At 41.1% G+C, this 14,096-nt stretch overlaps 1 protein-coding gene across 8 annotated transcripts in view; it reads right to left on the reverse strand.

Moving 5' to 3' along the window:
* The window catches only part of RIN2 (Ras and Rab interactor 2), a 59,760-nt gene that overhangs the window by 19,623 nt on the left and 26,041 nt on the right, over window positions 1–14,096 (reverse strand). For 7 of the 8 annotated variants that reach the window (XM_050330252.1, XM_050330253.1, XM_050330251.1 and 4 more), the window contains 5 exons: window positions 11,212–11,306; window positions 4,728–4,920; window positions 4,257–4,368; window positions 2,414–2,486; window positions 735–826 (listed from right to left, as the gene is read on the reverse strand). In XM_050330252.1, the coding sequence (XP_050186209.1) occupies window positions 735–826; window positions 2,414–2,486; window positions 4,257–4,368; window positions 4,728–4,920; window positions 11,212–11,306 (565 nt within the window). The remainder of the gene's footprint in view (window positions 1–734; window positions 827–2,413; window positions 2,487–4,256; window positions 4,369–4,727; window positions 4,921–11,211; window positions 11,307–14,096) is intronic. The other variant, XM_050330257.1, reaches the window with a different exon arrangement.

The raw sequence follows: 14,096 nt of genomic DNA on the forward strand, positions 1-14,096 counted from the left end.
ACTGCTGACAGTCAACCTTCCCCCTTCCTGGAGAAGGAAATGAGGCTATTCAGCACTTTGCAGGAGTTGCTCAATGATTCATCTGGGTGGTGCCCAAGTTTCAAATCCCATCAGGCTTTGCATCTCCTTCGAGCTCAAGGAATGCTTCAAATGAGCCTGTACTTGGTTGCAGCAGTCAAGTGACGCAAGGACGTGTCCTTGCAGTGTCTTTTGTTATTTTAAACATTTTCTGTCATGCACATGGATACATTCTGCAGGTGTACACTGCTTTTCTTAATATGCCATTTCAATGAGCCACTGATCTCCAAAGTCACCATTTAAATTGAACATCAATCTGAACAGAAGTTTTACTAACAGGGGCCCCCAGTTCCTACACTGTCCTCGCAGCTCCAGTAAAGTATCAAACCAGTGAGCCCATAGCCAACAGTAGGTTTTTGAGCAGAAGCTACATCAAACCTCTGTCTGGGAACTGCAAGATTTGCTTTGCCCAGAGAGGGAAAAGAAGAAGGAAGAAGGAAACAGCACTAACAAAAATACCACAGAAGGCACAGAAGTAAGGAAGAGCACCACTATTTGACCAGAACAAGGCTTGGTCTTTCCAAATAAGAGAAGGTTCTTTTCTACGTGAAATCTGTAACATCACTAACCAATATGAACTACTTACTGATACAGATTATGTTTTCAAGCTTACAGGATTGCTACAGGGAATTACATCTATGTAAAGAACTACTTACTCAGTCCAAGCTGAGCAATGTCTTCAAGTTCAGCTTCTGTCTTTGCTGCAGCAACTGCATGAGGCAACTTCAGTGTGAATGGAAGGACATCCCTGTTGTCAAAGAGAAAAACGATTATCGTTTTCACAACAATGCCCACAGTTTCAATAGCATTTGTTTTCAACAGTGGCAGGGGATAATTTCTGATTATTTTCTTCTGGAGCTGTGGCAGGCATCAAAAGCCTTAAACACACAGGACGGTTAAAACATTACCAAGGCCCTGGAGAGTGCTTTGAAATGCAAATGACAGTCAAGTACCCAGGGCTCTTGCCAGGGTTTCCACAGAGCCATTCAGTATTTTCTGTCTTTCCAACAGAAGCTTTTACACCTGGTCTTTTACAAGCATATCAGTGAGATGCAAAAGCCCTTAACATTCCAACAAAGTTTATTTTCTGAATATGCAGTTGACTGCCCTCCAAGGTAAATTCCAGTTTTCAGAATAAAACTTTAAATGAGTAGTTGTGCAGCTACTCTAAAAATTTCTAAGCTAGGATGCTTTGGTGCTATTCTGTTCTAGGTTGAAAACATATTTCATTTAAGAAAGTTTTTGTAATTTATTCTCATATGTGGCTTCACTTCACTGCATACTAGATGTTCAGTGGATGTTGTCAAAGGGAGATCCATGAAGAACAACATAAGCCAAAACCAGTCTAAAAGGCTTTTAGATGATAGAGATTTTAAGGGACAAAACCACTTAACCATATGTACATTGTACAGTCACTACCATCAACCAATACTACACCTCTTGCCTACCCAATTGGTACCAATGCACCTTCAAGTGGTGCAGACTAAACTGCAAAACCTGTAGCAGAAGTACCTACGGAATTAAGAAAAAATGAGAACAAATGGACCACAGGATTCCTACATACAACTAGTTTCAGCATAAATTTTGGTTTTAAGGCTGTGAACAAGCCAACCATCTGCTGTAGCACAGACAGCGAGTATTTATCACGTAAATATTCTCCATGTTGTACATTACCTTGTTGGAAAAACAGGATCTCAGAACACCACTCAAACTCAAATCAAGCATATTTGAAAACACACTCAACACTGTACCACAGAAAATCTAGAGCCTAGATCATCACTGTGGTCTCAATTCAAAGATAGGTAAGCCCTGACTCCTCACAAAAACTGGCTATTTTTTCTCTTCGTACTACCTGGAAAACAAGTTTGGCAATCATAAACTGGAAAGCTGATGAGGCCATTTTGGTTGTTCCCAATTCAAATTGACATGTCTCAGTTGTCATACTCTACAGTGTGATCTGGCATTTTTCCATTATGCTCCAAAAACTCTTTTAAATAGGAATTCCAAGAAAATGCCATTGCAAGTTAGTTTATGGTTGCTATTAAACGAGTTACAGAGCACTTATGAAAGTATTACAAGGTACCAGATAAAGTTCAACTTGGCATCACCTGACACCTGGGTGGGTAACACGACAGAAGCCTCCCAATAATCAGTACAAAGTAAGACACAGACACTTGCTTCCAAGTCTCACCTCTTATTTCTTTCATCACCTTCTAAGACTACCCAGGGATATTTGTAATTGGCAACATAAATGTCAAGCTGAACCAAGTCGTTGAGACTCTCTCTTTTTCAAGAAAGTCTAGCAGACATAACTGAGAACATAACACCATCTTACCTGCTAATACAGTAGAAAGCAATGAGTCTGAATAAATCAGCAAAACTTATACCAGACCCCTCCAAGGAAAATGCTGCAAAGAAAGTTACAAGAGAGAGAGAATCACACATGAATTCACCGTTTCTTAGAAAAGTTAAATGAAACATATTTCATATTTTTGCATAAAGTTAATAAGTTTTCCCCATTAAACTAGCTACTGTTTGGTTAAGAAAAAAACAACTCCGTGGAAGAGCACATGTTTCTGCTGAAGGCATTTTCAGGAATATACTGATAATCTTTGTGGACAGTTTGCTTTTGCATTCCAAGCACATGCTCTAATTCCTGTGAAACAGATGAAGTGTGACCCCCAGGCTTGGCGGGGACAGTCAGAAGCCATGCAGCCACTTTGGATACCTCAGCAAGACCTCTCAGTGAGCAGCAAACACAGAATTTGGTCAGTACTCCTGGCTGTAAAGCCAGCTCCTCCACACCAAGGTTCTAGTGTTACTGCCTATAAAGTCTGCTCGGGAACCAGAGGAAAATTTAGGCCAGGTGCCAACCTTTTCTCCAACTTTTACACCAAAGTACAGGTCAACCTGATCATTTAAGTGTCCAGAAAAACGGATTTCTTTAAGAGAGATGCTAACAATGCAGACAGTAAGCACACTGGGAAACTGGGAGTGGGATCAGAGAAGGCATGTGTTCATATCCCCATCTACAGCTAAAACTCAGCTGTGATGGGTAAGTAAAACTTTCAGTAGATACCTCCCCCTTGTGGAAGAATTTCATTCATAAATGACAATATATTATTTTTTCGTTTTTTGGATGGGAGAGAGGGAATTCATTAGTATCACAAGCCTACAAACACAGCCTTAGACCACACTTGGATCAACTAATGTGGAAAACTTTCTCTTCTCTTTGCTCATCTTGCTTCTAGCTGGAACCAAAACCAGATACACAGAACTACTATTGCTGGGAGAAGGGAAGGGAGAGATGAAAAAGGAAAAACTCAAATAAAATTTTGTCAGTTTACTAATAGAAATGGAACTACAGACCCTCTGTTTCAGGGAAGTTTAACTGAAATTGTTGCCAGTTTTCTCCAGTTTTCACTTTCTTGTTTAAATGAAACACTTGTTCCACTTGCAGTTTCTGCACCACATACGCTCACCAGCTGCAGCTTCCTTTTTTCATTCCTAAATCTCAAACATATTTTTCACACCTTCCCTCTAAAGATATGAGGGCACTGTTGGTTCAAAACCATGTGGAGTGATAAAATTTACTCATTTCCACAAAAAAGGCATATATAGATGGAATCAAAAAAGAGAAACATTGATCTTGCAACAGAAACAGCTAGATGGATTTTAACTCTTTGGAAACATTACATTAAAAAGAAAGCAAGCAAACAACAAAACAAAACAAAAAACCCACCCCACACCCAAATTTTGTACATATAGAGAGCTCATGACAAAGCTGCATCCAAGAATAGTCCCCTGAATACAAGGAAACGCAAGTACATTTCACTGACAGCAGACAGGATTATAGACTGTGTTTCTACAGAAGATATGTAAGTTTCTACAGAGGATTAACTACCCATAAAAATCAGTGAATCCTGGATTCAGCAAGGTATACAATGGAAACATTCCAGTTCCAGCACAGACTTAAGTGTCTCTATGTATCTTCCCTCATCTAGGGCATGCCCCACCCACTCACAGAGCCACCTCAGGCAGCACTGTAGGCAGCCCATGACATTATTTGCCTGACTTTGGGTGTCTTCTGTTGTGTGTTTCACCACTGCAAGTGATCCTGCATCATACAGGGAAAAGTATGTAACAAACAGCTGAAAAGTATGTAACTCATAACTTACTGTATGTACTTTCTTTTATGGCAAATTCTTTCAGGCAGGACCCACAGTCACTGGGCAGACGCAAAGAGATGACTTTCTTCTGCAGTCTTGCAGATTTTCTAACCAGAAATATCTGTTGTGGAGAAGGCAGAAGGACATGGTTTCAGCTTCATCACAGATGCTGTTACAGAGACAGATCACAGACAAAAGGAAGCAGAACAACCTCATGATATCTGATCTATGTAAAACATAACAGAATTTCAGTTGCTCGATGCTGTACCAGGTCCATAGTGTAACATGGCAGCAGCACACTTAGAGAAAGCACCTCCTCCTTGTATAACAGAGGCATGACACTGAGTCCACTATGTTCTTCTCTGAGCTCTCCAGCTGGACACACAACGAATCCCAAGGTTTGTTTTTTGGGGTTTTGTTTAGGGTTTGGATTAATCTTCCCCCCCCCCCCAAAAAAAAAATTGAAGTGTAACCTCTTACCCCAGGAGGCTGGGCCTGAAGAATTTCCATGGCTTCAGCATCATTCAGACCGAGCTGCAGCCACACAGGGTGAGTATGGAGGAGTTTGTCCAATATGCTCAGCTTGTTGGATAGGCTGTCATAACCAGAGTCCCGGGGGCAGCTTTTTACATCTTTTTTGTCAGGAGAGACATTATCCATGTCCTTTATTAGACTGTGGAAAATTAAAAAAAAAAAGAGAAATTAGATATGCTAACCTTCTATGAACAATCATTCAGTTCAGCAAACAGAATTATTGCAAAGCTAATGGCACTCCTGGCACTCTAGACCGATATTTCTCCTACTCAGAGTTCTTATATTTAGATACACAAAAATTCTCTTTATAGGTTCTCAATTCAAAGCCAACTTTAAGATAAGCCTTAGCATTCTTCTGTGAGGTTGCAGAAATTCAGCAATCACTTCAGATACAGCTGTATGCACACGTGTGATTGACTGAACATTGCAGTCACCTTCTTTGCTATGCTAACGTTTGGAAAAACTTCTCTTTAAGGGCATTTATGCAGTTCAGACACTTTTATTCCCACATCGATTGCAAATGCTGCCACCTACAGAAATCCTCCTCTATCATGCCTGACAGAAAAATCTGTTCAATCCTCTGCCAGTGCAGGCACTCACTGCCTGTTGGTGATCGTTGCACCAGACACAAGAACTTAGTCCATTCATTTGGAGGGATTATTTTCACAACAGAAGCCCACAAAACAGCATCACTTCATCATATCCCCAGGCTATTGTCTCTGCTCCAGCAGCTCTGTTGCCTTCGCAGCTGCATATCCAACTTTGTTCCCCTCTGCTAAAGAGTGGTCAGAGACCACAGTCAGGAGAAAAGAAAGAGTGAGAGGAGGCAAGAAAGACATGAGTAAGACAAGAAAGAGACAAGAAAAATGTTAAATCCCCCAAATAACCCTCTCTAAGGCACAGCTTCATTAAGAAATCATTGTAGGAGGTAGTTACTTTTTATGGTCTTGGTGCTAACATTTGTAAATATTTACATTCTGCCATTTTGCCATGAAAGGTCCCTACCTCACATTTTATAAATATACTTCCCAGAAGCAAATAAGGAATTTTATTTATGCTCCTAATTCCTTTGGCTCTGGATTGATCCCATAAGAAATAAAGGCTAAGCTACAGGTTAAAATTTGTTTGCAGCAGGGCATCTAAAGTTACTGCTACATTCAGTAATGAAGTACATTTCTTCAAGGCTACAGACACTTGTTATTAAAAATCCAAATAAACAGAACTTTGAGAACTCCTTTTATCATGCAAAGCTTCATCATCATCCATGTAACACAGTACAGTCAATAAAACTGCATGTGTGTTGCTGGTTCAGATTCCTCATTTTTGAGCTAGAAGTACATCTATCCTGTGATTCTCCCAGTGCTAGAAATCACTACAGAACAGTTACTCTGGTAACAGTTTCTTGATGACAATATTTAGAAATGGACAAAAAGCCTGCAAGCCCGAATGTGACTCCCTGAGATGTCAGGCAGAGGGAATGTGTGGTCCCTACAGACATTTTCTGAGAGCAGAAGAGGCCCTGCGCAGCAGAGGGCAATGCAGCTCCACTTCCCCACTGCAGGTTGTTTGCAGCTCTTCTTAAGCTCGTGCTTTCAACAGGCCTTAGCATCACTGACAGCATTTACCATGTGCATTATGCCAGCTGCTGTACCCAGCAAAAGTGGGTACAGAGTTAAAAAGCACAGGAACACTGAATACTTAGAAAGAAACAAACAAAAAGCCCACTCCCCCCCCAAAAAAAACCATACCAAAGAAAACAAACCAAATTAAACCCTACCAACTAAACAAGAAAAAAACCCAAACCACCAAACTGTTTTCTTCTAGCTTTGGTCAGCAACTTGCAGCATCTCTGGATAGGGCTAGAAAGGAAAGTAAATGTGATAGAGAACTTTCACTGTATTATCAGATGAGAACGGGCACAATCCTTTGGCTTTTCATTACCTGGATCAATTACCACCACCAGCCTGTGCCTCCCTTTCTTTTGTCCTCTTTCTGTTTGCTTTTTTATGGCGTGATGCTGTCCAGATTTACAAGGAGTCTAAAATGCAATGATCTTCCCCAGCCCACAAGAGTCAGAAGCTTTTAGGAACTGCCAATACGCCTTCAAGGGGCACAAAATACACAGAAACACCTTGTATGCAGAAGGGAAGTACTGCTTACATCAGCCATGACAGGGCTCTGAAACTGTCCCAGCAGGAATCCTGGGCTGCCCTTTCAATAAGAACCTAGTGTCCTAACGCATGAATCTCCACAAAAGTCAAATCATCAACCACAACAGTGTTTTCATGAGCTGTGTCTCCAGTAAATATTGCTCAGAAACGTTCCACTCACCCTCGGTGCCAGTTAGCCACTTCACAAACTAAGGGGAGCTGTGGCGAAGTGCGAGTTACGCACCAACACTGGCTGCAAGCTTCACTGGATATAAATGATTTCCATTCCTTGGTCAGGAGGTGAAAACGACACATGCTGCAGGGGGAATATGTCCAAGAGGGTAAAGTTTTTTGCCTACTGAAGAAAGCTACAGCACATGCAAAAGACGATGCAAACTGGTATAACCTAGAATGCCTGGCACTGCTTGCTATCACAAAACCACCTAAAGCTGGCAAGTGTTTTCACAAATATGTAGGGGCACAATGTTCCCACTTGGTATGACTGGTTCAGTGCTCCCACACACCCCCTAAACCATTATAAATCAGAAGATTAATCTGAATAGGGAGCTGTCAGGTTTTTGGAACCCCCAGGTAGTTACATGCACAATCCCCTCCACATGCCGAGACCCAAGGAGGAAACTGACTTAGATACACAGACACCTTCCTTGTTGCAGTTGCTTCTGCCCCCTCAAGAAATAAGCCTAAGATTATGGGTATCTGATCATGAAAAGAATTTCTGCCACTCCTAAACACTAATGGTTCAAACAACCCTGATGCAACTCAGCTAGATCATCACTACTAAGTTACTGCGGGGTGGTAAACAGGAACAAGCAACACTTAACAAAAATTACTTCCTATTCCCAAATAAAAAAGAAGGAGGAAGAGAGAAAGATCAGACCTGGTGAACTCTAGAAAGAGCATAGCTCAGAAAAACCACATGTGACAAACCACATACCACCTACAAGCAGTCGCTTCCCCAGGTCCAGGAGCAAGCGCAGTCAAAAGCCCACTGGTCTGTTCTGACAGTCTATTACAGCGGCCTAGCACTCCCGAGCATCATGTTCCCAGTTTGGCTTTTATTCTTAAATTCTTTTTAATTAATGATCTGGGCATTAGACATACAGTCAAACCCTGACACATGGGAGTTTTTGTAATCTGTCTTGTCTTAGACCGTGAGAGTGGGATGTGTGTGTAATTACTTTGGAAACAACTGCATTGAAAGAACAACCATTTGAATTCCTCATGATCCACTGATTAATTCAAGTGTACAGAATAAGAAGTTGCTGTAACCTAAATGCTAGCAAAATATGCTGTATATTATGCAACAACTAAATTTCTCTCCTGGTTTATTTTTGGCTTGGGGGAAGGTTGGTTGTTTGGTTTGTGTTATTTGTTTGGTGTTTTTTTAGAGAGACTCTTGATAAAAGACAATCTGACTAGGTCACACTAAACTCAAAACACAAATCACAGATGGTCTGCTTTGATGCAGGGATGCTACACTGATTCCTCTTCAGTGGGAAAGGAGTTTCAACACAACTCACAATGAATTGAAGAAAACACACGATTCACGCAAGTTTCCTTAGACTTGAGAAAACCCACAATCATGTGGAAAGTAAACAGAGGTAAGTGCCAAGATAAACAGTGCTGTGCTGCATCCTGATTAGACTTAGCTCACAGTAAAAAAGACAAGGAAAAGGTTGAAGCCTGTAACCAGGATGATTTTCGCTCATGATGTGAGTCTTGCTCCAGTCCCACCAAAGTTAACCACCCCAGAGTCAATTCAGTTTGACTACCCACTGCTAAAGGGCCTGGGTTTCTGTAAATTCTGCAGTCTAACAGGTCTTAATCACACCAGTCTGGTCTACACAGTCATACTGACCATCGACTGGGGTAGGGGGAAAAAGGGCTAAAGCCTATGCTGAACATTATCTCCCCTCTTCAGCAGCCAGCCTGTCATTTCCTCCTGCATCCCATCACAGCTAAAAGATGATGGGCAAAAGGTTATTGGATACTTGCCTACCTGTCTACAATAACACAAGCAACTCACTGCGCAAGGCACAGGAGAGGACTCTAGTGTAGTAACTGCTGTGTAAAGGACACAGGCATGAGGGCTGTGCAGTGCAAGACACGAGGGAAAGAGCAAAGCTCTGCCCTTCCTTCTGTCACAGGAACAGAGCAGGAAGGGAATAAGCTGCTGCAGCTGCCACCACCACCAAAGCATCCCTGAACCACCTCACAGGCATCAAATGCCCCAGGGAACCTGGAGCTTTACAGCCTTCCCTATGGAGAGATGGCAGCCAGGGCTGTCCCGTCACGGACACTCAAAAGAACAGACACGCAGGGGTCCTGTGGGCCAGGGCCCCTGAGGGAGACCCAGAGCCTCCTAAATGGTCAGTCAGGTGCCACCTGTCAAACCACACGTGCTCCCAGGCTGCCACTGCATGCAGAAGCTCTCTTGTTACTCTTTTAAAGGTCACCAGCACTGCATGGGACAGAAACCAGTCCCGTGAGTGCCCTTTTTTGACAACTCTGTTCACGTGCACTATGGAGATAAATGTTTGCGCAGGGAAAAAGTCCTGGCATCGAACACATGGAATATTGAAACACAGTCTGAGCATCCCCCTTGAAACACAGTTCTGCAAATCATTTTTGTTGTCTGGCATTTACATGCTTACAAGCCAAAGTTGTGGACCCTTGAATCATTCTCATTATTACTTGGGCCATATATGTTAAAAGGGGAGATAAGCCCAAAACAGAACTGTGGGGAGGAGTATAAATCTGAAAGTTGCCACATAACCGCAAAAAAAACACACCACAACACTAAAGTTGCAGGCACACAATTTTGTGCAGTTATTTTTTTGAACTCAGTCAAGAACTCTCGCAACTGCTGCCTTTCTAAAAGTGCCTTGTGCGTCTGTGGATAATGCACCTGGTAAGGTGAGAAAACGAGTTTGAAAATATTTAGCTCACATTTCTCTGGATGAGAATCCAAAGGTCGTATCAAGAGACCAGCTTCTGAACAGCAGAACACACAATAACAAGAGCAAACTACATTAATTACCAAGTTTTAAATTAACTACAAAGAAATAAAGTTATGACTAAACACAGCCTTGTGAAGTGTTTAGTTTAAACAAGAGCTCTGGAAAATCTTGCTCTGTAGCTCTATATAAACACAACTAGGTGCAACTAAATTATGAAACTTTGATACAGAGTCTTCCTTACATAGAAGCACACAGTGCAGAATTACATAGTCATAGAAAATTTGACATTTGCTAACTTATTTAGATTTCATATTTTCCATTTATTATCTCAAGGTGACAGAAAAGAATGTTTGGGGGTTTTTTTGGTGGCTATTATGTCAATATGAAATTTACTTCAACTAGGTAGTCCTGGAAATTGCATTATTCACTTTTTTATGTTAGCTTTACTTACATATTTTTATCATTTTGCACTCAAGATTAACAAATTCAGCTTAAAAATCCATTTAAAAAATCAATGAAGAAACCCCCACGATCTATGAAATACAGAAGTTTAATTGACTGTTTCCAGCTAAGTCCTTTCACCAAGATTCTACCAGTAGATCTTAGCCTTTCATGCATATGGTGTTCTCAAAGATACAATAAGCCTTTTCTTAACTGAAAATTAGCTGATGATCATTCAAATTAACTAGTTGAGCGCACCAAAATGAAGAAAGTATCCTTTCTGACACTGTAAGAGAACTGTACTCTATCTGCCCTGTAATATGTACCTCAAATCATCTTAAGGAAATGCCCCACCTACTTTATTTTTTTTATGTGCAAGTTACTCATATATAAATTAAACACATATCTCACATAACATATTAGCTCATAACAGTCAATATTTTACTTTCTAACTCAGGAACACAAATCAATCATATATTATGGTACGTTGAATCTTCACAGAGCCACTTGAGGCTATGCACATTTTGTCTTTACAGTGTGAAGGCAAAGCTCTGCCACAGACAATGGGAATAAAGTTTCCTCCTTTAGACATGCATCAGTATCCAAGGTTTTTAACCAGGAAGTAGAAGTGAAGCTCAGTTGCTGTCAGAAGATATTAAGGCAAATACACAGAAAACTGGATCTCTGGGCACTCCTGCACAAAGGCAAATTCCTTGGTTCAAGAGCAAGATTATCCACACCCCCTATGCTGCTGGGAAGAGAAGGGGAAGGACATAAGCCACCCAAGAAGACAGCGCAACGAAAACATTCCTGTCACAGTAGACCTCCAGGAACTATGAAAATAAACATTTTAATCACCTTCGCAAATCAGCAGATTCATCTTCCACTGTGAGATCTGTCTGTACCATCTCCTGTTTCAGTTCTCCAATTTCTGAGGCAATGGTGTCAATGAGCTAGAAAGGGACAAAAATAGTATGACGTCAAGTGAGTGGAAGAGGCGTGGAAAAGAAGCCCGGGCAAGTTTAGTCACCAGAGATTACAAACTGGTTTTTTTTTTTTTTTGCAAAATCACATCCTATTTGGACTTCCCCTTGCAAAGGAAAAAGTAAGGGTTGGAGCCACTTAAAATAGTTCTCAGAGGAAGAATCATTCCTGGTTTGTGCCAGTACAACACCTTCCAGGTTGGCTAGCCTTTTTATTTAAATATATTCAATTTGCAGCCTCTACATATTATACAACAGCTTAGAAGAACTAAATTATTCAGTTATTTGTAGCATTTACTTTCTCAAATAAAACGGAAAAATATATTTAGAACAGTTCCGTCTGCAAGAGTTCGACTGCAGAAGGAGCACTCAGCCAGCGTTACGGTACCGTGGAGGATGAAAAGCAATGAAGCAAGAAAGGAATGAGTAGCTGCTTTTCACATTAGGTTTTGGATTCCACTTGAACAGAACAATTCAGTTAAAAGGAACTGCCTTGTAACAGTTCAGCTCAGGTGGAACACCATCCTAATTCTGGGCATTAGGGCAAAACCTCATTTTAATGCGGGTAAGGTTAGCATGCAGGCTGTATCCTGAGAAATGAAGAATTTGCTCGCCAGAGTTCTAGGAAACATTTTGTTGAGCGGAAACCAACTACGAAGTTTGCGAGCCATGCTGTCTTGAAAGCTTTTTGCAGCCAATGCATCAAGTTTGCTCGTCACGCTGCACCACGACAGTACATAAACCCTGGCACTGTTCCCCCTTCTCCTGCCTGGAGAGAACCTGATAAAAAGGTCTGCAGTGATGCAGTGATCTCTACCACCACCCCTGAACTGCAGAGCAAACAAAACACCGGTACATGAAGCAAAAACAGCTTTCCAGTCCAAGTTACAACAGTCTTCACAGTCGCTCACAAGACATGACCTTGAGTCCCGCTCAGGGTAGGCAGCTTTTTCAAAGAATTGTGGGCATCATTTTCCTATATTTTTTCACTTGAAGATTTCCTCTACCTCAGGAATTCACTCTCTCCTTTGCTGTGCACAATTATTCCAATCAATTTAAAAGAAGTTTTAGTCTCTGCTTACAACTGGCCAACCTCAACTGAGAGTGAATTGCCATTATCCACACCATTTCTGTCAGAGCTCCCAGACATACTGTACCACTGGCATGGCAAAGACCTTCCACCTGCTGAGTCTTAAACACCCCTGAGTCACTGCAGCCAGATGTTAGCAATGCCTTCCTGAGCATGGGAAAGGGAAGAACCCACGCCATCCTGCCAGGGCCACAGCACCCCCAAACACCCAGAGCACAACCTGCGCTCCACTGAGTGCAGCTAAGCACGGGTAAATCCATCCCTCCCTTTGCAGAAGGGATGAATCCAGCCCCACACTGGCTTTACATGGTGCAAAACACACGGCACTGCTGTCCCATGAGTCTCACTCAAAAGAGGCCACTGCACCTCCAGGGGTGCCTTGAAGAGAAGTTATCATTCCCGAGGGGAATGTTTCCATGTTTAGCAATTTCACTTTATCTGAAGAGAACTTCAATAAAATGGCACATTTCAAGGAGTCTTACGCTCACATTCTATTCTACAGGTCAAATTTCTAGTATATACTACATATCCCCCATGACAAGGCAGTCTTTCCTTAGTCTATGAGAAGTCAGTACATCCTGGACAAGGAAACCTGGTAAAGTGTGGCATCAAACCGAACAGAACACGCTCTGCAACCCAGCAGTGACTTATCACCTACCACCCAGTACCTCACCTGAAAGAAAACATTTATCTTCAAGATTAAACCCCCCATTTTTTCCTAAAATAAACCACCAAACTGCAACTAATTTCCCTTAAATTTTCTTTATGGTAAAAAAAGTTATTCTTAATTTAAAAAAAAAGGAAAAATGTTTTACAGAGTTGAATCATTTGGGTATTCTTGCCGTTAAGTGACACATACTGTTACAACACCACCTGACAGATCATTTTCCATCAAATAACACAGGGTGTACTCATGATTTTATGACATCATCTCCAAAGTATTTAGGATCGATGAAACTTCTGGTGATTATGCAGCACCTGTGATGCACACATGATTAGCATCATACAAGATGAGCTGTTAATAACATGTTTCTGCAAAATACAGAAAGAATCCTGGGTATGTACTATTATTAGCTTCAACCCTGAGAAAACAAGCAGCAGCAAAGCGCTCTGCCTTTTTAAGTGCAATTGGAATTCTTCAAACAGATTTCTCTACTTGCAAAGAGTGTGATATCTATTTGGCTGGAAATAATTGGAAAACTCACCCACTTTTTTCAACAAACTTGAAATCAAGATAGTAAGAGCCAGTTTCCAAAGGAAAATACTACTGAAGTGGATGGACAAATTTGTCAGAGGCCACTGCTAATGTAAAATAGAATACATGAACCCAAAGACTTAAAAAGTAATCAGAAGAAATCTGTTGCAGCCTATTTAGGACTATGAAATAGATATTACCCTGCAATGCTACAGAAAGAGGAGGTTTACTTGAAAAGAAATGCGTTTGGAAGTATGACACGCTCTCAGGTGGTTAATTATTTAACAATTAAAAAATACCCCAAAATTAAAATGAGACCTTACATAACATGATAAAATAGCCATTTTTGAGTCTAGTGATTTTCCTTTGGAATTTATTTCTGATAGAGCACTGTTCTGTAGGTTAAAAAGAAACTACAGCGTAACCACTGTAAACCCAAATAATAATTATGACTCAAGACAGCATGAACTCACAC

Source organism: Myiozetetes cayanensis, unplaced genomic scaffold (genome assembly GCF_022539395.1).
Source record: "Myiozetetes cayanensis isolate MyiCay16 unplaced genomic scaffold, myiCay2020 scf40, whole genome shotgun sequence".
Taxonomy (NCBI): domain Eukaryota; kingdom Metazoa; phylum Chordata; class Aves; order Passeriformes; family Tyrannidae; genus Myiozetetes; species Myiozetetes cayanensis.